This window comes from Myxine glutinosa, chromosome 2, assembly GCF_964187855.1.
Source record: "Myxine glutinosa chromosome 2, kmMyxGlut1.1, whole genome shotgun sequence".
In the NCBI taxonomy this organism is placed as follows: domain Eukaryota; kingdom Metazoa; phylum Chordata; class Myxini; order Myxiniformes; family Myxinidae; genus Myxine; species Myxine glutinosa.
Window position 1 is genome coordinate 188025698 of NC_136262.1, and position 24023 is coordinate 188049720.

Here is a 24023-nt window from a genome sequence, read left to right on the forward strand (position 1 = left end):
TAGATTTTGGCATTGAGGTCAGAGGTTCTGGTTGGTGTTGGGGACTATAGGTTTACCTTTACCTTTCAGGTAAAAATGTGATACTTGTTTATATACATACAATTCTATACTCTTGGGCCAATTTCCTGTATCACATTATTTTCATGTGGAAGTTCGACATCACAGATCTTTATGCCTCCACTGACGAAGTTGCCAGAGGGATTATGTTTTTGGGTTGTCTATCCGTCCATCCATGATAGGTTTTCGTTACCACTATAACTTGAGAACAGCTGAAGGGATCTTTGTCAAACTTGGTGCAGGTATGTATACACAAAGAATTAAGTTAAGCACCCCCCCGTTTTTTTACAACCTCGCACATTACAAGTTTGTTGTCGTCAGAACAGTGTAATATACCCATGATATTGCTATATTTTCTGGAGAAGTGATATTATGGTCACATAAAAACATAACAATCATGCCGTTTTCAATATTTTATTCTGAATAATTTAAGGTGAAATTTTTTGGGAATTTTAGGCATATTTTCACCTCAATTTAAGTATGGAGCTATAGGTCCATCACGGACAGTGTGGATGACGTTTATGTTTTCTAACGTACAGTCATTGTTCTGAGAAGACCTCTAGCGATCTTTGCGTCAATAACGTGTGTAGGACCCACGTGATCGGATCACTGACTCAACCCTACGTCTCATAGACCCTGTGTATCTGCATTTCATCAATGGATAATTGCTAATGTCATACCAATCATTATTTGATCTCACATACCTTAGAATATATGCCAATGTATACATATACACAAAGAATATATATTAGGGGGTGCTTACCTTAATTCGTTGTGTAGGGGTGCTTAACTTAATTCTTTGTGTATATAATGATGTAGAGATTAACTGATTAGATTTGTAGGTCAAGAGGTCAAAGCTCAGATGTCTCATCAGGTAAAAATTCTGTTACCGAGCAAACTTGTGAACCAGTCATGGGATTTTCACCGAATTTCTCCCTTGAAAATATCGCGTGCCTTCGATACGGTCTGGCACCCCGTTCTGCTCACCAAACTCTCCTCCTATGGTATCCATGGAAATCTCCATGCATGGCTTGCGGACTTCCTCTCTAGTCGTTGTCAACGTGTGGCCCTGAATGGGTTTCTTCTCCCCTTCCTGTTCAGGCTGGAGTTCCCCAAGGCAGTGTTCTGGGCCCTGTGCTTTTTGTGGTCTTCATCAATGATCTCTCTGACTCTCTTGAAAATCCTCTCTATCTCTTTGCTGGTGACTCCATACTTCTTCCCTCAGATCGGCAGTCTGCAGCCTCCTCACTCTCTGCAGACCTGGACAAAATCACAGACTGGTCAAACAAGTTGGACATGTCTTTCAATCCTGACAAATCTCACACTCTCACTATGTCTCTCCGAAAAGATCGACTGGAAAACCCTCCCATCTACTTTCTCAACAATCCTCTCCAAGAAGTTCTGTCACTCAAGATTTTGGGTCTCACAATCTGCCATGATCTTTCCTGGGAAAACGACATTTCCAATCTGGCCTCCAAAGCCAGTCGCTGACTGGGCATCCTCCGTCGTGTGAAGTCCTTCCTTGGCACACCTGAGCTCCTCACCACATACAAGGCTTTCATCCGCAGCTCAATGAAATACTGTTCTCCCCTCTGGGCTGGGCTGGTGCTCCTGCCTCACACCTAGCTCGGCTTCACGCTGTTGAAACCCAAGCTTTCAGAATCATTGGAATCTCTCACGATGAATCTAACTCCGAGGGCCTTTCACTCACTCACCACAGGCAGGTTGGTGGTCTTTCTGTCTTCTACGGACTCGTATCCGGCCTAGCTCCCCCAGCTCTATCTGTGCTCTGGCCCCAAAATATTCCTGCAGGTCGCACAAGATCTGCCAGTAACCCCCTTCTGGTGACATTGCCAAAATCCAGATTCTCTGCTCACCTTCTCTCATTCATTCCTCTTTACTCCTGCCTCTGGAACAAACTCCCTCACTCTCTTCAATCCCACTCCTCCTTCCAGGTCTTTAAAACAGCTGTTCACCACCATCTCTTGTCTTCCCCCATCCAAAACCTTGATCTTTTCTACCCCCGTTAATTCACCCCCAGATCCACTTTTTCTTTTTGAAATCCCGACTTCTTTCTTTCCTGGAAGTTCTGGCAGTGTCCATGTGTTTTATAATTTTCCCACCACCTTTCCATCTTCCCATGCCTCCTCCCCCCAATCCCTCTCCCTCCCACGGATCTTCCGTTGTCCCTGTTCTCTGCTGTTGTACTTGTGTGCTTCCCTCTCTCTCCCCATCCTGTCTCCCACTCCCTTTATTGTATGTGTTGTGTGTCCGTTTGACCTTTTTTGTGATTGATGTGAGCTCTTTCACGAGCCTCGATCTTGTATTAAAAAAAAAACAAAAACCTTGTGTAATTATATATTATGACGCAAAGATAAACTGATTCAATTTTGGTGCTAAGAGGTCAGAGGTCATGTTAAGTACAAATTATGTTGCTGCTCCAACTCGTGAACCAGTGATGGGATTTTGATCTAATTTGGGATAAGTATATGATGCAAAGATGAGCTGATTGTATTCTGCCATCAAGAGGTCATAATCAGGTAAAATGTGATAACTTGACAACAGCTGAAGGGATTTATTACTGGCACCGATGAGCTAATGTTGTTGTTTGAACCATTCACAGTGAGAATACCAAAATGGTCTGATTAGATTATAGCATATTTCTACTTCCGAGTTGGCACCGGCTCGCTGAAGCACCACGGCGTTCACATAGCAACTGCATTCCAAAACCACGGCTGGGCTGATGGCAAACAGTTATTTATTTATTATTTTTTGTATACGAAGTCAATGCTCATATAAGAGCTAACGCACAGAACGTATAACAGAGGGAACAGGAGGCAAGAGGGGGTGAGAGAGGGTGGCACAACAACAGTTGGGAACGGGGACATCTTCAGGCGGTCTGTGGAAGAGAGAGGGCTGGGGTGGGGTACACGGGATAAGCAAGATGGACACGATAGGGACTTGCAGGAAAAAAAACAGGGAATTTGAAGGTGGGTTTGGGGGAGATTAACGGGGTTACCCAGATGACACTGTTAATGTCGCCCTAATATGGATATTGGTAATGGCTGAGTTTTTATCTCCTGACCATTGAAGGTTGACTAATTTTAATGCATTCATCTTATTTATTCCATATATTATTGTCCCCCCCACCCCTCAATGTCGGAGACGGGGGACATTGTAATGCGCTCCGTCGACCGATCTATCGTTGTATTTTGTGTACCCGATATTTCAAAAAACGTTGAATACTTCGCTTTTATATTGCAGATATCTATTCCTCATGACATTATCTCAACCTGATTAGATCGCAACGGTGATTGGGGGAATTATTTTGCCATGGCAACCATCTCAGTAACTTGGCTTGTGTGCGCGATATTTCAGTTGAACATTTTGCTTTCTTTCATATTGCACTTCATACCACCCAAAAGACGGGGGACCTCGAGTGTCGGCTTGTTTTATTTGTTCCATCTCCAACGACTTCAAACCACACATGTGGCATTGCCTTGCCGCTTCTGTGTGATGCGACTGATTGGCTCCCGATTTTGCAGAACGGATGGTTTTTCTGCAATAGGGTACGGCTCACCACAAGCTCTTGCCTATCATGATGCGCGAGCCGACACGACGAGGCTTTGTCGTGCAATGCTCGCATGGCTGTAATCGTTGCTATATTTGAGTCATTTCCTGTGTTTGTGGACACCTGCATCGTGGTGATGCTCGTACCAGAACATTGCTTAAGTGGTTGGTGTAAGATACTGTTATTGGAATTGCTGCCCTAACGTCAAAATGATCTTGCTTATTTAACCCCCTGTGCTTATGGGAAAAAACCGGGAGGGTGTTGTAACAGACTCTGTCTTCTAAACGGCCGTGCAGAAATTTGCCAAACTTGAGAGTTGTGATCACATGGCATGAAGGTGGAAGAGCGGTATTCTTTTGGCCATGCCCCCTGGGGCAATGTCAAATACCAAAAAAATGCAATTACAGCCACATTTTAAAACATTTTAAATTAATTTTGTTCATGCATTCAACATTGGGGGACGCATGAAAAGTGTAATGATTTTTTGCATTTGACCCCTCGTTCTTGCCCCAAGGGGTGGGGGCTTGGAGTTGTAGGGGTCAAAACATATTTATTTTCAAACTTAAAATGTGATCTTGGGTCATTCCCGGTGGAACTTTTTGCCATCTTTCAACTTTGCTTTCGGTGGGTAGTGTGGGGAACAGCAGTGGCGAGCCATCGACTTCGCTCGAGTTAATATAATTATTATTTTTCACTTCGGCCTCGATGTTTTTGTACTTCAAACTTTGGGAATAAGTAACATAACATAATCGACTTTCACAGTTTAGAGCCCATAGTAGTTGGAATAAAGGTTATGGGTGACATTTCCATTGTGAATAAGGAAAGATTGAAGTATTCTTCATTCTCTGAAATATCTCCATCCTTAAACATTTGGCAGTTGTAGTTTGAACTCCAGATTTGTTGTTTTGGTCACCGGTGGTCATCGCTCACAAACGAATCGTTTTGGTGGAGTGCTTTGTGGGATCAGGTTTTTCTTGGATGTCGATTCCAGCTTCGTTTACAAGAAGCAGATTAACTGTAAACCAAGTTGGGCCATACTGTTCCCTTTGAGCCACAATTTTTTTCACATGTTTCTGGCTCAGAATCCTGGGTTGTTGATTTGTCACCTTTGGCTACTAACTGCTCATCGTAAACACATTCTGTTTATTTAGTGTGCATGTTCTCCTTGCTGTCGTAGCCAAGTTTTGGTGTGACGATTTTGCCAATCTGGACGACTTTATGGAATTTTTGTTTTTTTCTGGCACACGGATGCCTTCGAAGGAGTTGTGAAATTATGGATAGTTTTGTGGTCGTATGTTCCTCAATTCCATCTCCAAGTATTTGTTTGGAATTATAGACTACCTCTTCATAAATTGAGATTTCTTATAAAGCCACCATTTTCAAATTATCCTCGTTCTGCATCGATGTCAATATTACTGTGCCATTTTGAGATTTGTGGCCATTTTTCTGGGGTTTTGTGGATCTTGTGGCAGCGGAAGAGCAGGAGAAATCTCATTCTCCATGTCTGCAGTAGGATTTATACATTTATTTGCTGCAGGAAGATGATGCCGCAAGTCTGGAAGGAACAGATGGGCTGCATATTCTACCCTCGGCACCACCGAGTCCTGGCATGAACGCCTCGTCATGCATCGGAGCATGTAGAACAGCTGACCTCTGCCAAGTCATTCGCAAGAGGTGCAATAAATCTTTTGACAATTTGGACCGGGCTGATCAATGATTCGATGCCTTCACTGGTTCAAACTGTGATGCCAAAGAATATACGATGAAGAGAGGGTAGAGGGTGGTCAGGTTGTTTGTCCCAAACCTACTTGTAGACATGGTAGGACAACTTGTATATTTTCTAAAGTGTGGACTCAAAGAAAGGAACTCCTCTAAATTCAGTCAAAATGTAGAAAAAAGCAGAGCTCTGGCCTGTGATAAAAGTACCTGCATGAAAAAAGGCTCGTGTCTCAAGCAAATACATATGGATATGCTAGTGAATGAATGAATGAATGAATGATCGTTTTAAGGCCATTTTCCCCACTAGAGCAGGGGTTAGCCTTGCGGGCCCCATGACAATCATGGTTCCCTGTTTGAGGCAGTTTTTTTTTTATGGCCGGATGCTCTTCCTGGCACCAACCCTCAGTCGCCTCTTACGATGCGCAGGGATACGGTGTACCTATTCTAAACCGGGGTACACACCGGGATCATTCATCCCAGCAAGCTGGTACTCAATTTGCCGACCTCGGAAGGATGACAGGCTGAGTCAACCCCCCTGGTGTTAATTTAGCGATCGACCGGGATTTGAACCCAGGATCCTAGGATCCCAAGCCGGCACCCTAACCGCTAAGCCAACACCAACCATATGGATATGCTAGTGATAGAGGATAATGCTCCTTCATATTCCTTGGCAAAGTCGGTAACTGAGTTCAATCACGGGAGAATGAGCACTGGATGTGAACACAGATCGTGGTTATCCTGTCGAGGTGGCAACGCCAGAAATGCTGGACCAGGTGCATGAGGTAGTGATGACAGACACAGGAGCAACGATCAGGCACATAGCTGAGACGTGGGTGTCCTTTTTGGTTCAGTTTGATAAATGTTCAGAGAAATTTGCAATGGCAAGGGTGTCAGCATGGTGGTCCCCGAATGCTGGTGGTGGACAAGAAAAGAGCCCGTCTGGACATTTCCGTGAGCTGTTGGACCGTTTTCATACCGATCCAGACAACTTCCTCCAAGGGATTGTCACACGGGCCGATACATGGGTTCACCACTTTCATCCTCGGACCAAGCAAAAAAGCATGCAGTGGTAACACAGTCCCTATACCCCCCCAAGTTTGAGAAGACGTCATCAGTTGGAGAGGTCCTCATCACTGTTTTGGGATTGTCATGGTGATAATGGAAGACTTCTTTTCTTTTTTTCTTTTTCTTTTTGTATACAGAGTCGAGGCTCGTGAAAGAGCTAACATTTATCAAACAAACAAATCAAACAAACAAGTAAACAAAGTATATAAAAATGGGAGCAGTCGACAAGATGGGGAGAGAAGGGGAGGAAGCACACAAACACAACATTTGAGGGCAGGGACATCGGGAGATGTGTGGGAGGCAGAGGGCCTGGGGGGAGGCAGGATAGGTATAAAACGCAAGGACACCAAGGACTTCCAGGAAAGAAGACAAAAGTCACCTCAAAAAAGTGGATTAGGGGTGAAATTAGCAGGGGTAGAAAAGATCAAGGTTTTGGATTGGGGGAGATAAGAGATGGTGGTGAACAGCTGTTTTAAAGACCTGGAGGGTGGAGTGGGATTGAAGAGAGTGAGGGAGTTTGTTCCAGAGGCGGGAGAAAAGAGGAATGAAGGAGTGAAGGTGAGCAGAGAGCCTAGACTTTGGCAGTTTAACCATAAGAGGGTTGCAGGCAGATCTTGTGCGACCTGCAGGAATATTTGGGGGACAGAGCCCAGAGAGAGCTGGGGGAGCAAGGCCGGAGAGGAGTCGGTAGAAGACGGAAAGACCACCAACCTGCCTGCGGTGAGTGAGTGAAAGGCCCTCAGAGATAGCGTCATCGCGAGAGATTCCAGGTTAGGGTTAGGTTCTTGGAAAGGGAAATGCTGTTAACAAGGATTATTATCCTGCCCCATCCGACATTTATTTGTTCCCTCGCCTGAAAGAAGCTCTGCGGGAGAACCAATTTGAGAACGACAATGCTGTGATTGCAGCTGTGGAGGACTTCCTGGAAGGGTGTGACGAGGAGTTCTACAGAATGGGCAGAGGAAGGGAGATTATGTTGATCAATAAAAGTGATTGTATAGTTTTCCTTGTTGTGCCACAAACAAACTGATCTGTCATAGATGCTGCAGTCTCTTTTATTGTTTTTCTCAGATTGTTGAAATGGTTTAGTCAGGGGTGTCAATTTTGTTCTGGTAGGGAACTTGTAACCTCAGTTTTTATTTATTTATTTATTTTTGGTTTGTGTGCGTGTCTGTGGTCTCTGTCCATGACGGCGTGCGGTAGTAAAGTGGAAGCCTGTCTTGTGCAGGGAGCACAAACCTATGCTTGTGACACTTGGATCCCAATGATTGGCCTTTCCGTAACTCGTGATCTTTAACGTGTCATTTTCTCCTGAACTTGGTAGGTAGGCCTGTTTAGCATATCTGAACACACAGTTCATGATATTTATATCTCAGGTTTTAATCTCGTGCAATGTATTGATTTGGCTCATGTTCTTGTGATTAGTGCAATATGCAGTCGACTAATGTTCTTGTCCTGCATGTGATAAATTTACACGGTCCACATGGGCCTTTAAATAAAATAACCTTGTATAAAAATAAGTTGTAAAAATATATATATATATATATATTGCTTTCAAACTAACCTAACCTTCACCAGCTGCTTGTAACAGGCTGGACGCATAACAGGAAGAGGAAGAGGAAGAGCGTACCTGTGGCCTGTGTACACTCAGTGAGTATGGCTGCTCTGCTTTGGCTTTCTGATCCAGCTGAGGGTTTTAATTTTTCTGATATCTGTGCTTTTGCCCTTTCCTGGGAGGAGTTGTCTTTTTTTTCTGGTTCTATCGATTTAAGACTTTGATCTAAAGAGACATGACCTGTCCCATGTGAGAGACATGACCTGCTGGATCATTTGGGAATGGCAGGCTGGCTCCCACGGCTGCATCCTGAGTATTTTCTGCCAAGGCGATGCCCGACAGTTTTTGATGCTGCTATTTATGTCAACTTGTTTATTTTCCCCTTTGATTTGTTTTTCTTTGTTATGTTGTTTTGTTTTGTGATGAGCACAAACAATGCTGACGATGTATGTAGCTGTACGATATGTTGCTCTCTTTCCGAGACGGCTGTTTTTTGACTCGTCGGTTGCCCATGGTGTTTCCTTTGTCTTCGTTGGGAATTTGGGAGAGAACAAAGAACCCTCGAGACTCCTCCGTCCTCATTTTGATTTAGAAAAACTGCTTTGGTTGACTTTTTTGAGAGGGAGGGTGATGGTGGCGTTGCGTTCTTTTTCCTTTGGTTAATTCTGAATACCCTTTTCCTTTTATTTATGGAGGTGGGAGGGGAGATTATTTCCCAAGATTTCTGTGCAGCATCCAGTTTGGAGTATTTTTGGAATAGCTCCTTGATCTTCATTGATTCTAATCTTTGAGGATCTGTTCTTGCTTCCATTACTCTTTACTTTGCGGTGGTGCTCTCGTTTAACCTTGTGTTTTTTGGGCCCATGGAGGAGCTTGTACATACATTGCATTGATAGACAAATTACAAAAATTTCCTCATATTACAAGGTTTGATTTGGAAGTCATTTATCAAGAGGTAAATGCTCACCTGACCCCCAAATGGGGGAAACCAGTTTATATACATACATATATATACTATACTATACATATATATACTATACTATACACTATGTATACAACAACAACAGGCATTTTAAGGCCATTTTCCCTACAAGAGCGGGGGTTAGCCTTGCGGTCCCTATGACAATCTTCTCCATTTTGCCCTATTTTCTGCATCTCTCCTTGCCTGGTGTTCGGCTAGCGGCTAGGGTGCCGGCTTAGGATCCTAGGATCCTGGGTTCGAATCCCGGTCGATCGCTGAATTAACGCCAGGGGGGGGTTGACTCAGCCTGTCATCCTTCCGAGGTCGGATAATTGAGTACCAGTTCACTGGTAATTCCCTGTTTGTCGTTAAAGGCGGCAAAAAGGGTTGGCGTCAGGAAGGGCATCCGGCCGTAAAACATTGCTTCAAAAAGGGGACCAAAAAACAACAACAACCACGGTTCCCGAAAAAGGCCAACCCCCGCTTTGCGGGGAAAAAATGGCCTCTAAAGGTGGTTATATATATATATATATCTCTCCTTGTTAACCCCCTTGCCCGCATTCCTTCTTCCTGATATGGCGTGCCCAACACAAGCATTCTGCTTCCTGGGACTCACACAACCTTCTCTTACTTGTTTTCATGCATTGTACTGTATTGAATACAACAACACAACAGGCATTTTTAGGCCATTTTCCCTGCAAGAGCGGGGGTTAGCCTTGCGGTCCCCATGACAATCTTCTCCATTTTGCCCTATTTTCTGCATCTCCCCTTGTTAACCCCCTTGCCCGCATTTCTTCTTCCACCATCTTTAGCCAAGTCTTTCTCGGTCTTCCCCGTCCTCTACTTCCTTCTCCATTCATTTCCATCATTCTTCTCAACCAGTCACTTTCATCCTTCCTCAACACATGACCAAACCATCTCAACCTGTTTCTCTTCACAGCATCCATCACAGGTTCTATTCCCATCATCTTTCGCAATTCATCATTTGTCTTCCTCTCTCTCAACGATACTTCGCACATCCATCGAACCATTCGCATTTCCACCCTTTCCAGCCTTCGTTGCTGCTCTACGTTCATTACCCATGTCTCGCTCCCATAAATCATAACACTTCTCACACATACAGCATACACCTTTCCCTTCAGCTTCAACGACACTCCCCTCCTCGTCAGCACGCCACTCATTTCCCGAAACTTACTTTTTCCACATGCAAAATTTGCATTTGTTTATTTAATTTATACAATGGACTACAAAATGTAAATGTTTCACGATATTTGTTATATTATATCACCTTTATCTATCAATATTGTTGAAATGAAGATCAAATAGCTGTATGTTGAAATATGTTGAAAAAGTCAAAACTTTACATGGGGTGTACTTGCTTTTTCACGTACTTTTTTTTGGACATGTCTTGTAAATTTTCAGCGTTCTTATGGTTGTTCTAAAATAAAGCCTGCTGTGTTTTCTTTTCAGGTCAAACGATCCTACAGCATCGCAGTGACATTTTGGAGACTGTGGTCCTGTTAAACCCTTCACAGCATAGCGCTTCCACTGAGGTCAGCCTAATCCCCCCGCCCCCTCTCCTACCCCCTGTATAGATGTGAATATTTTGGCTTGTGCAAATGCAAACAGCTGTTGTATTGATCACCTTTATGCCACCTTTGCACCTCCTGCCTTCTGCCATCTGCCCCTCTTCAGCCCCACAAGGTCACACTAATAACCTATGATGCTAGTCTCCCAGGCCTGGGCTTACTCCCTCCACTCCTTTGTTTTAATTAAGTTGTGTTCTTTCATAAGATGTCACAAAGCACTTTAGAAGTGGGAGAGGGAAAGAGAATGCGGCACAGGAAATAATAAATAGAAAACTCAAACTGAGCCGTAGTGGAATGATCTCTTTTGGGGGGGGGGGGGGGCGGGGAGGAGGAGGGGAGGGCCGGAGGTAACTGCATGGCAGAAGGAATGTGCTCTCAAAATCCTGAACTAGTTTGTGTGTTTCTCGAATATGTACAGAAGTAATGGTATGATATGACTATTTTATCTGGGTTGACCAGCAAGCAGCAATGAAACTTGTACGAAGAAGAAAGGGCTAAGAAGAGTTATCTTTCTAAAAATCCTACAGGAGCCAAAGGCAAGAGAAAATACCAGAGGGCATTGTGAAACTTAACACGATACAAAGGAAAGCAACCGCCTCGAATAGGAACGAGTGATATCCTCAATAAAAGAGTGCAGTGATGCCTGGGAGAAGGACCTTGGCAAGAAAAATGAAGTATACATTAACCACGCATGGAAGGAGTTGACCTGAGCAGAAGAAAGACTTCCCAAAAAAGTTGTATCAAAGACAGTACCGATGTGGAAAGAACTGTTCTCATTTTCAGAATCTTTTTGGCAGCCCACCCGACTATAGAGGATGAGCGAGAGGATGTCAAAACTCTTTGAAGACCTTGCCGTCAAGATTGGTCAGCTCGACATTGTACAAGGCCTGTACTGAGTCGAGCTGAAATGGTTTGGTTCGTGTTTCAAGCGAGCTATCAAGTATAAGTGCCCACAAGTGCTCGCATATATTGGAGGATGTGCAGAATATAGTGAGTGCCACTATTTGTTTTGTCTTTGTGTGATGAGTGCTGCAATTAGGCTTTCCCTTTTGAAGTTGCTCACTCTGGCAATCGTTTTGATTGATCAACCATTTGTGGCTCGTTGCACCACGTAACTCGCATTATCCACCTGCACGGGGCTGCCTACGAGCTCGATTTGTATTGTCAGCAGATTACTGATTGATTTCCTTTAACTGCTTGGTGTTTGTGAGCTACTGCTCTGCTCGCATTGGGCTGGATGTCGGATAACTGCGGTTGCGTAGAAATCGATACTTTGGGTTGAGAGGAGGTAATGATCTGATTAGCGGGGTGTTTATTGAATATTCGAGCTTTCGTAATTTGAATGGTGCAAGAGAAGGAAAAGGAAGCATCCTCTCGAACAATTTTAACTTTTGTCGGTGAGTGCAGGATTTGACACTCAAGTGTAAATTTAATGTAAATTGGAGGTGTTGTCAAGGCGGTAGACTGCAAATTTAGGTTTACAAGAGTTTTGCGGTGCTGTTGTTGGGGTTATTTTGGGTCGATTTTTGAAATTTGCACCCATTTGTCAGACAGTTGCAAGAACCACACCCACGTCTGCCGCTTGACTCCACCCACCATAGTGCTGAGACTAAATTGTATGGCCGCCATCTTGTTTTCTGGTGACATTATACATGTGTAGGCCTCTGATTATACACTGTACGGCTTTGTTGTGCCAGATTTCCATTGGCTTTGTTTAATTCGAGTGATAAAATTATTAAGTTTTAATCAAGCCCGTCCGCACCACCCTAAAACAATAGCGTTACGTAATTTTTTGGAATGGCGTTAAATGCGGTGTCCCAATCGGCCCGTTATTTGATTTTTTTTAAAGCCAATTCAGTCGCACTTATGGGCAAAGTCTCGTACCTTGACTGACTACGTACAGCTTTTATGAACAAAAGGTTTATTACCATAAAGAGCGGGAGGGCAGAAACTTTGCAACTGAATACACCTCAGATGTTCTTGAGACCCTAGCCTAGATCTACTGTAATCTCTATACCCCCCAGAGAGGATCATAATCATAACATAACCCTTCCTGCTACTCCTGTAGAGAGTGGGTGCAACAGTTTCTGAAACCAGACCCAGCTGTCCGTCAGACTCGTAATTGATATTTAACCAAACCGTGAAGATCCTCGGAGATGAATTGTATAATACCCTCAACAGCAAAGATGAGGGAGATGAGGGAGTGGACAGAGGCGAAAATAAACATTTTGTTGCATGTTGACCACAGTGCGGTCATTTTCATTTGTTTTAGTTTGTGTGGGAGTGAATGGGTATTTTTTTTATTTATTTTTTTTGGGGGGGAGGAAGCATGTTTTCGGGTTGTCTGTCCGGCTGCTCGTCCATGATAGGGTTGTCCGTCCTGCTGGAATGGCTGAAAGGAACCAAGTCAAACTTGGTAAAAGTACATATAATGATGTAAAGATAAACAGATTTGATTATAGGATTAAGAGGTCAGAGGCCCCGCTCGGTAAAAATTCTCTTATTGCGCTAACTTGTGAACCAGTGATGGTAAATGATTGGTAAATGATTATTCACCATTGTGAGATGGGGCCAAAAATGATACATGGCATGATATCTCAAATAGTTATGGATGGGATATGACAAATAGGTGAATGAGTTGGTTGGGGGACAATAACGAGCCGATTAGATTTTGGTTGAGGTCTAGATACAAATCTGGCCTATCAGTGGGATGCAATTTAACGTAAACTGTTCAGCCTGGCAGAGGTATGCGCTCTGTCGCTTGACTTTAACGTAAACCGGGCAGACTTTAACGTAAACCTGTCCTGGCAGTTTAACGTAAACTGTTCAGCCTGGCAGAGGTATGCGCTCTCGACTCTACTGAGTGTCGTTCTAGTTGATTTATCCGTTTCGTGTTTCAATCCTCTCTCCTATGTCGTGTGCTTTGGGTGTTGGTGTGTTGTGATTGGTTGTCTCATTGTTTGATGTTTGTGATTTATGGCATATAGTTGGGGTTTTAATTTATGATACCCATTGAATGTATTTGGTCGTGGTGGGTACAGTGGGAGATATAAATGTTTGTTCGTTTTTTGTTGCTGTTTTAATATTGAAAGCTTGAAGTTTGAGTGTTCTCTGGTGTCCAAGTCCTTTTGTCTTGAATGATATCTGTGGAGGTGATGAGGGTGGTGGTAATGTGTTTGAGACTTGTGTGGCATTATTTGGGTCTGAGCTTGGATTTAGCTAAAAGCTGCTGCCCTGGGTCCATGGGTGTAATCTGAGTGTACCGAGAGCAGTGCAGGCCAGATGGAACCATTTGTCGCATCGTGTGCAGCTGGTGGAAACCCCTCTGGCCCTGGAGATAGTGATAAAAGGTTTACGTGTTAGGCAAATGTATATTGTGGCGGGCCCCAGTTTGGTCTTTGTCTCCGACCAGAAGGAAGAGGAAGGGGAAGACTTCCGAAGGAAGCCACTCCCCAAAGAGGAAAAAAAAAAACAGTTTTTGATGTGTGGTGATTTGATTGCTTGTGTGTGAGGGGAATCGTGTGGACGATTAGATGCATGGATTGGACTGTAACTGGTCCATGGGGACATGACCACTCTGTCCTGCCAAATTCCGGCAGCAGGGAGGAGTGGGGAAGATTTTGCCTGTCTTGTGTTGAGGTGGGGGGAGAAGGGGGTGACACAACATTACAAAAAGGTGACATAAATGTAAAACTCTAATGATTAAGGACATGTAACACAAATCTGAAGACTCAACAGAGAAAGAACATAAAATGTGCATTTAAATTATGGTTTAAAAGAAAGCAAATGTCCTTTGTTAGATCGACAGATCCACAGATCCACATACGATAACACGAGGTCTGGTGAGGACGGGATGAAAGCAAAATAAATTTACATCACAGGTAAATAGGAGATGAAAAGTCTCGTTTCTGGAGTGATTATGCCCACCGGCGACCACGTGATTTGCATTGCAGGCATAAGGGTCTTTTTTTGGATGCACGGTCAAGGCTCGTGGAGGAAGTAGAACTTAGAATGGATGTGAAGTGAAAATAACAGTGGAAAGAGAGGGTTGGGAATGAGAGGGGAATACTCTAACAACGGCATTGACGAAGACTTGGAGGGATAGGGGCTTGGGGAAGAAAGGGCAAGATTTGGGTAATAATTTTTTTTGATGCAGCAGTAGAGACTCATCATAGAAGTTGAAGGAAAAATTGGAAAGAGGTGGCCTTTTCGCAGATTAATGGGGTTTAAAAAATCATGGTTGTGGATGGTGGTGAACAGCTGTCTTAAAGGCCTGGAAAGAAGAATGAGTGTGAAGAGATCGAGGATGTTGGTTCCACAGGTTGGGGTTGAGGGGTGGAAGGAACAAATGAGAGGTGAGCAGTGAGCATGGATTTTGGGATGTCTAGCAGATGCATGCATCCTGTGGAAACCTAGTGGAGACTGGGCATGGAAAGGGCAGGTGGCTACAGACATGTAGAGAAACCTGGGTAGGCTTTGAAACAGCAAAGGGCTCACCTTGCATAGCTTTTCTTGGTTGCTTTATGCAGCTTTTTGGCTGGAAGAGCATCTGGGGTTAATTTATTGAAATTCTAACCACAAGAGACCCAAAAGACCCAGGTGACTCAAAAGTCCCTGAGGAACCAAAAGACCACCAAGTCCGGCAGGCAGGTATGCTACAAGGCAGGGAAGACCAATGTAAGTTTGGTACAACGGGCCGACTAGTTATTTAAATTGATAGATTAAGTTAAACTTTTCCCCTCACTGGGAACGGATATATTTGCTTGCTTTTCCCAATTGGTACTCTTCCTAGTTTATAATATGGGACTTATTCACCTGTACGGGCTTTGATGGAAGTTGGAGGTCATTTGTGGTCCGAGTGAGTACGGGATGGACGGACAGATGAACAGATCGATAATTGGGAATGATAAAAGAATGAATGATAGATGAACAGATAATTGTGAGTGATGGATGAACAGATGCATTGAATGTGAGGGAATAAATGAATGAGTGGATTGAATGAACAGACAGACCAAAGGATGAGAATAAACCAATCACGGGATTATAAATAAAGACCGATGGGTTGAAGGAGGGGTTGATGAATTGAGGTCTGGTGAATGAGATTTGGTGAAGCGGACTGATGGTGGATTGAGAGAAAGATATTGTTGGAATGGACCGATGTTAAGAGAGATATTGTTGGAATGACCGATGGTGGATTGAAAGATATATTGTTGCAACGGACCGATGGTGGATTGAGAGATATTGTTGGAACGAACCAATGGTGGATTGAAAGAGATATTGTTGGAACGGACCGATGGTGGATTGAAAGAAAGAGATATAGCGACAAATGGGGAAGCATCACACTGAGAATACATATTACATAGGCTATTCTAACAACGCATTTTCCCATACCTGAACCCCTAGACAAGGGGCAAAGGTCTACCTTCACACAAACTAGAGAAACAACTGTCTGGAGATTCCTAAGTGTACATGAATGCGTTCCCCCCCGGGTACATTTTCCAAAACCACAACGTGTGTGCGCACGTGCGTCTGCGTGCTTGTATGTCATGTTATATTTTTACGGCATGAGGTGGTTACTTGGACCTGGGGCCACCAGGCCGCGGAGTAATCCGCGGCCTGACAGACTAAGCAACCACGGACATCAGTTGGGATAATCAGGTCCAACAGGGTCCTCTCGCCTTGTCCTGTTACCCTTTGGTTACCTAATGACCTCAGCCTTCACCAATCTTCCACAACTAATATTACCACTTCGGTCAAGCGACCCGGTGTGTACCCCGGTTTAGAATAGGTACACCGTATCCCTGCGTGTCGTAAGAGGTGACTAAAAGGGTTGGCGTCAGGAAGGGCATCCGGCCATAAAAACATTGCCTCAAAAAGAGAACCATGACAATTACGACTACATATGGGCAGGGTACAGCCCGAAGTACCCCGTAGGGGACCCCAATCCCTCTCGTCAAAACTCAAGGTGGGGAACCCGATCGAAGCAAGGGTGGAAATCATTCCATTTATGACGACGAAACGTCTGATGCCCGACGTGGAGATCGGTTTCTGCGATTTGGGACATGGAATGTAGGGACAATGACAGGGAGATCAGGAGAAGTGGTGGAAGTATTGGTCAGAAGAAGAGTGGACATATGTTGTGTGCAGGAGACAAGATGGAAGGGAAGTGGTGTGAGAATGGTGAAGGGTAGGAAGGAACAGAAATACAAGTTTGTGTGACAAGGGTGCCCGGAGGGTGTGAATGGTGTTGGTGTCCTGTTTTCTGAGGAGTTTGTAGACAGTGTGGTAAGTGTGACTAGAGTGAGTGAAAGGTTGATGATGGTGAAAATGATGATTGGAAAGCTCTTGGTGAACATCATCTCGGGATATGCTCCGCAGGTTGGTCGGAGCGATGAAGAGAAGGACAAGTTCTGGTGTGCTATAGAGAAGCTGATGGAAAGCGTGAAAGATGAGGAAGTTGTTGTGGTAGGAGGAGACCTAATTGGACATGTGGGAAGGAGTATGGACGGTTTTGAGGGAGTTCATGGGGGTTACGGATATGGTGTGAGAAATGGAGAAGGTGAAAGGATTTTGGAGTTTGCTGATGGAGCTGATTTGTTGATTTGTAATACTCAGTTCCAGAAAGAGGATAATAAGCTTGTTACATACACGTCAGGTGGGTCGACGACGACCGTTGACTACCTGCTGGTGCGTAGGCAAGATAGGGGGCACCTCCGGGACACAAAGGTGATCCCGGGAGAGGAGGCTGTTTCACAGCACCACTTGGTTGTCTGCGACATAAGGGTGAAAGGTGCGAGGAGAGCTCGGCGGGTGAAGTACCAACCGAGAACGAAAGTGTGGAGGTTGAAAGAGGTGACAGTGAGGGAGGCATTAAAACAGGCTGAGTATGGTGGAGGATGATGTGGTTGAGCTTGAAAGTGGTTGGATGTCAATGAAAGATAGTCTGTTGGGAGCCGTTGGTGAGGTATGTGGATGGACAAAAGGACCACCGAGGCACTCGGAAACATGGTGGTGGGATGATGAAGTTGGAAAGAAGATTGACGAGAAGAGGAAGAAGTTCAAGGAGTGGCAGAAGGCGAAGGGTATGGGGGCAGAAAAGGCAGAGCATGAAAGTTATAAGGCAGCCAAGAAGGCTGCAAAGAAAGAGGTAGCAAAGGCACAGGAGGCATGTAGGAAAATGTTTGGAGAACGCTTGGATTCGGAAGAGGGTCAGAGAGCGGTATTCAGGATTGCAAAGCAGATAGCGAAAGAGAGGTGTGATGTGATGGGGGTGAGTTGCTTGAAGGATGAAGTGGGACAAATCGTTGTGGACCCAGATGGAATTAAAGGAAGATGGAAGAGATATATGGAAATACTGTTGAATGCAGAGAATGAATGGGATGGCAACATAGAGAGTAACCCAGTTTTAGGACCGGCAGAGAAGATAACCGAGAAGGAAGTTGAAGAAGCGATAAAAGCAATGAAGAGTAGAAAAGCGGGAGGGCCGACGGGAGTTGTGGGAGATATGGTGATGGCAGCGGGAAATTGGGGCGTGAAGAGAATGACAGAGATCTGCAATCTGGTGGTGAAAGAAGGCCGCATTCCAGTGGATTGGGGAACTGAGTACCCTCGTCCCTCGTCCCTCGATACAAGGGGAAAGGTGACCCTCTGGACTGTGGCTCGTATCGAGCGATAAAGTTATTGGAGCATGGAATGAAGGTATTGGAAAGGGTGTTGGAGAGGAGGATAAGGAAGAAAGTGAAGATTGACGAAATACAGTTTGGATTTATGCCAGGAAGAGGAACGACAGACGCGCTTTTTATTGTGAGGCAGTTGCAGGAGAAGTATATGGAGAAGAGGAAGAAGTTGTTTCTTGGGTTTGTTGATCTGGAGAAAGCATTCGATAGGGTTTCACGTAAAGTAGTGACATGGGTATTGAGGAAGTTAGGAGTGGAGGAATGGTTGATCAGATTAGTGATGGCAATGTACAAAAGAGCGTGCATAGCTGTAAGGACGAAGGACGGGAACAGTGGTGAGTTTGAGGTGAAGGTGGGAGTGCATCAGGGGTCGGTACTAAGTCTACTACTATTTGTAGTTGTGATGGAGGTGCTGGCTCAGAACGTAAAGGAGGGTTTACCGTGGGAGTTGTTGTATGCAGATGATCTGGTGTTGATTGCAGAAAGTATGGATGGACTGAAGGAGAAGATGAACAAGTGGAAGGAATGTCTGGAGACAAAAGGTCTGAAAGTGAATATCGGAAAAACGAAGGTGATGGCAAGTGGTAAAGCATGTGGCGAGGTGGAAAGAACTGGGAAGTGGCCGTGTGCTGTGTGCAGGAAGGGTGTCGGAGTGAATTCCATTCAATGTACAATGTGCGCTGAGTGGGTTCATCAAAAATGTAGTGGTTTGAGAGGGTCATTAACCAGTGTGGCAGCTACATTCAAGTGTAAGGTGTGCACAGAGGGAGCTGCAGATGGAGGAAATGTTGAGTTGGATCTTGGAGATGGCGTGAAGCTGGAAGGTGTGAAAACATTTTGTTACCTTGGAGACATGTTGAATGGAGAAGGTGGATCATACTCGGCAACGGTTGCTCGAGTGAGATGTGCATGGAAGAAGTTTCGGGAACTGAGTGGCGTGCTGACGAGGAGGGGAGTGTCATTTAAGCTGAAGGGAAAGGTGTATGCTGCATGTGTGAGAAGTGTTATGATTTATGGGAGTGAGACATGGGTAATGAACGTCGAACAGCAACGAAGGCTGGAAAGGGTGGAAATGCGAATAGTTCGGTGGATGTGTGGAGTATCGTTGAGAGAGAGGAAGACCAATGATGAATTGCGAAAGATGATGGGAATAGAGCCTGTGATGGATGCTGTGAAGAGAAACAGGTTGAGATGGTTTGGTCATGTGTTGAGGAAGGATGAAAGTGACTGGTTGAAAAGAGTGATGGAAATGAATGTAGAAGGAAGTAGAGGGTGGGGAAGACCGAGAAAGACTTGGCTTAAGATGGTGGAAGAAGAAATGCGGGCAAGGGGGTTAACAAGGAGAGATGCAGAAAATAGGGCAAAATGGAGAACATTGTCTTGGGGACCGCAAGGCTAACCCCCGCTCTTGCAGGGAAAATTGCCTTTAAATGCCTGTTGGTCAAGCGAACCGTAGGTGAATGAATGATCGTTTTAAGGCCATTTTCCCCCGCTAGAGCAGGGGTTAGCCTTGCGGGCCCCATGACGATCATGGTTCCCTATTTGAGGCAATGTTTTTATGGCCGGATGCCCTTCCTGACGCCAAGGGACCTTCGCTTCGCTTCAAGCGAACCGTAGGTGAACGCTAGCTAACCACTACTGAAGCGAAACAGTGGGGAAGAACTCCCAGCTGTCCACTACGTACACACTGTCGGATCAATGAAAGGAGGAGAGCGAAGCAGGTGGAAATTATTTATTCAGAATTATTTATTGACAGCGCTGGTGAAAAGCACATTCTTTACAGGTCTTAATTCACCAAATCAAAAGGGTGTGTATTTGCAGCAAAAATGAAAAACAAGCAAAGTAAAAGGTACAAAAGAGCAGACTTATCCGAGAAGCTTATGTTGCTCAATCTTGCTGCCATGCAGGGCATGGGAGCATCACTCAATCTGCGAAGAAGAAAAAGAAAAGACAGAATAGGAGAGAGGCAGTTTGGAGAATGGGAACCAAGTCTGTTTGTCTGTGTTTGTCCGCACAGAATAAATATTATTTTCTCCAACAGTTGGTCTGATTGACAGGAAAATTTTCACCATAGGTGCACCTCCACCTGTATAATTTTTTAATGATAATTATGACATCATACGTCACGTGGTACGGGCGCAATCTTGGAAAAACTTTGCACCTCTATCTCCAAAAGTGCTGTGTTAAAAAAAAAAAAAAAAAAAAAAAAAAATCGAGACATGGCTCATTGTAAAGCGTTCGCCATGGGGAACAACATGTTAATGATTGTCATCGGTGCCTCCATTATGACGTAATTCGCCAAGTACAAAACAATCGATCAAGATGAAATTTCTTGAGCATCATCTAGGGATAAATTGCTAATTGGTGGAGGACATTATGGTTCAGCCGCCATATTTGTTTTAACACAAAAGCCTCAAAAACCACTAAAAACACATCCTGGCGAGGGACTGCAATCTCTGATTGCTCTTTCTTGTTTTTAAATAGTTTTGAGCTCGAAACAAATTTCATTGTGATTGGATAAAGACATATCTTGCACTCGGGTTTACCCAGACAACAAAGTAGCTGTTGGATTGTCATTTGTCATGTGGCTGTTGCTTGATGAAATTTTTTTTTTTTAAACCATTTTTCCCCTCAAAGCGGGGGTTGGCCTTTTTCGGGAACCGTGGTTGTTGTTGTTTTTTTGGTCCCCTTTTTGAAGCAATGTTTTACGGCCGGATGCCCTTCTTGACGCCAACCCTTTTTGCCGCCTTTAACGACAAGCAGGGAATTACCAGTGAACTGGTACTCAATTTGCCGACCTCGGAAGGATGACAGGCTGAGTCAACCCCCCTGGCGTTAATTCAGCGATCGACCGGGATTCGAACCCAGGATCCTAGGATCCTAGGCTGGCACCCTAGCCGCTAGCCCAACACCAGGTTGATGAAATGGACGGTCATATTATGCAGGTTTCCTCTACTCTAGAGTTGCATTTGCTTATCGTTTGAGACGAATTGGGGTCAACGTTAACTGTTGAGCAGCCAAGTAGCGGTTATTATTGGCCAAGCCAGATTTTAAAAATTGTGTGAAAAAAAAAAAAGGCTGCCTTGGGCTTTTAAACCTTTTCGTTTGTCACATTTGATGCGAAATCTCACAACTGGCTACAGGTGTTGATTACAGTTTTCTGAAGAGGAATCCTGCATTCTACGAAGGCGGTCATAATTATTTAATGTTCTGAGGAAAAACGCCTTTCTTTTTCTGTTGTACGTGACTGTTCATAGCATTTGAGTCTCCAGGGCTTGCTAATGGGAACATATTGTACCCATTGATGTGCCATCACTTTCAGGCCATGGATTGCTACTTTTGCAACTTTGATGGTGATGGTGCTATTGCTTGAGGCTAAATTGTGAAAGTTTGTGCATCGCAACAGGGTTTTGTTTGCTGGTTTATATTGTTTTGGATTGTTGAGGGTGCAGACATATTTGGGCAGCTGCATTCAAAACCAACCTCGCTACTTTGTCGTTGAGCAGGTGGGTCGGCTGTTGAGCAGCACAGCCCGACACAAGCTGCTGTTGTTGCTCGGCCAAAGTGACGAGGATAGTGGTGCCTTGCTGCTGCAACAAGGAAAGCTCGGTCCTTATTGCCTGCTCACTGCCTGCTCACAACCACAGGTACACCGTTTTTATCCCGACATCTATAATCGGTGTATATCGACATACTTTTCATCCCCAGTTTATTACCCTGCGCTCGCTAACCAAAAAGCGAGGTTAAGCATTCTTGTGCGTACGTGATGTGTGCCGTGTGCTGTCTGCATTTTTAAAATCCATTTTCTCGGCAACTGTTGGCCGAATGACATGAAATTTTCACCATAGGAGGGCCTCCTCCTGTGGAATATTTTGATGATTCTTATGTCGTCATAGGTCATGTGGTACAGGTGCCATCTTTGAAAAACTTTGCGCCTCTATCTCTGAAACCACTCCATGGAAAAAATGGAGACCTGGCTCATTGTCAACTACTCCCCATGGGGAATAAGATATGTTAATGATATCATTGGTGCCTTCGTTATGACGTCATAATTCGACAAATACAACACTTATCCATCCGATCATTCATAATTTTTTTTCCAGCAACTGTTGGTCTGATGGACACTTTTCACCATAGGAATGCCTCCTCCTTTAGAATATTTCAATGATGATCATGAAGTTGTAGGTCATGTGGTACAGGCACCATCTTGGAAAAACCGAAAAATGTTGCACCTCTATATCTCCAAAACCGCTGCATGGGAAAAAATTGAAACATGGCTCATTGTGAAGAACTCCATATGGGGAATAGGTGTTGTTAACGATGACTTCATTGGTGCCATAATTATGCCATCATAGTTCGACAGGGACAACGCTTGGTCTGATCAGTTTGAAATGTATTGAGCGTGATCTCTGCAACAATTATATTGGAGAATATCAATTTGTGATGTCATCGCTCACGTGGTCTGGCAGCCATATTGGATCAAAGAAAAAAAATGTTCAAAAACAGAACAGTTGGCTTGCATCTAGTTGACTGCGCAGGGTAAGTATTATATGAATACCATATGGTTTCTACTGCTTTTGTTTTTCATGTAAAATCCTCCATCCCAGTGTAATTGATACTTTCCAGTTTTTAAGGTGGTCTTCAGTTACCATTCTTCCTTTGACGGCACACAAACTTTTCTGATTTATTTTCACCAAATAAGAGCCTGAGGTTTTTCCATTGAGAGGGCAGTTAGGTGCTCATAACAAATGTCTGCGTTGGTGCTGGGAAAATGGAAGTTGTTGTGCTGCAAGTTGATGTTTGCTAAAAATCAAGATTGTGGAAAGCGAGAACAAAAGGGGATGGCGATTATCATTTCTGACCAACGAAAACGATAAACCAATTGAAATTTGCTGCTGGCTGTATAGCATGGTGGTGATTGACTGTGAAATGACACCCCATATTTTGAACGAGCAGCCAGACACCTTTTTTGTTGAACATGGCCATTCAAATCGGTCCTGCATTCTTTGCATGCACATCCTAAAGAATTTCACACTGAAGACGATGAAAACGTGCGCTTGTCCATTCAGGGTGAATGTGTAAAGCCAGATAGCTCCTCAAATTAATGCAAGTATCGTATATGTAATACGGTATTGCATCCAAACGTTATGAATATTTAATAAATAAACAGGATTATAACTAATTCATTGACGTGTGGGAAAATTACACGCCCAGACCAGGAATCGAACCCATGTCCTCTGGTGAACTGTACCAGTGCTCGGCCATCTGAGCTATCTGGGCGACCCTGACCAAGCATGCAATTTCCCACACATCTCTTGCAACTCTCTTTCCGTCACTACTTCCAGGACACTCGCTGCCAACCATAGGAGCACCAACACCCTGCTCATGAGGGTCTTCCTCCAACGGGGGAGGGGACAAATCCATGTCCTCTATTATAAACACCACTGAGGTGGAGAAACAATTAAATTATTTAATTGAACCGAGAACTTGGGGAAAGGGGAGGGGGAGGGGGAAAGAGGGGGGAGGGGGAAAAGGGAGGGGGAGGGGAGAAGCGGTAGGGAGGGGGAGGGGGGAGAGGGAAGGGGAGGGCCAGTCAACAATGACGTTGCAGTTCTCATGGTCGGAGAGCAGCACAACAATCGCGACATCGTCCTGCATCTTCGCAAGAGCACGAAGCGGATTTTGGAGACTCACCGATCCTGTGACCCACGCCCTCCAGTACCGGCGTTGCCGGGCGGGGGAAGGGAGACCCGTACTTTCCCAACCCGTACATTCGCCCTCTCGACTCAAGCTCGTATTCGAAATCGAAAGGGGAAAGGGGAAATCCTTC

General features: G+C 44.5%; 1 protein-coding gene across 2 annotated transcripts in view; it reads left to right on the forward strand.

Annotated features, from left to right (window-relative positions):
* LOC137420987 (microtubule-associated protein 1B) overlaps positions 1 to 24023 on the forward strand; it is a 61881-nt gene that overhangs the window by 21544 nt on the left and 16314 nt on the right. For both annotated transcript variants that reach the window (XM_068106589.2, XM_068106590.2), the window contains exons 3-4: positions 10399 to 10481; positions 21700 to 21840. In XM_068106589.2, the coding sequence (XP_067962690.2) occupies positions 10399 to 10481; positions 21700 to 21840 (224 nt within the window). The remainder of the gene's footprint in view (positions 1 to 10398; positions 10482 to 21699; positions 21841 to 24023) is intronic.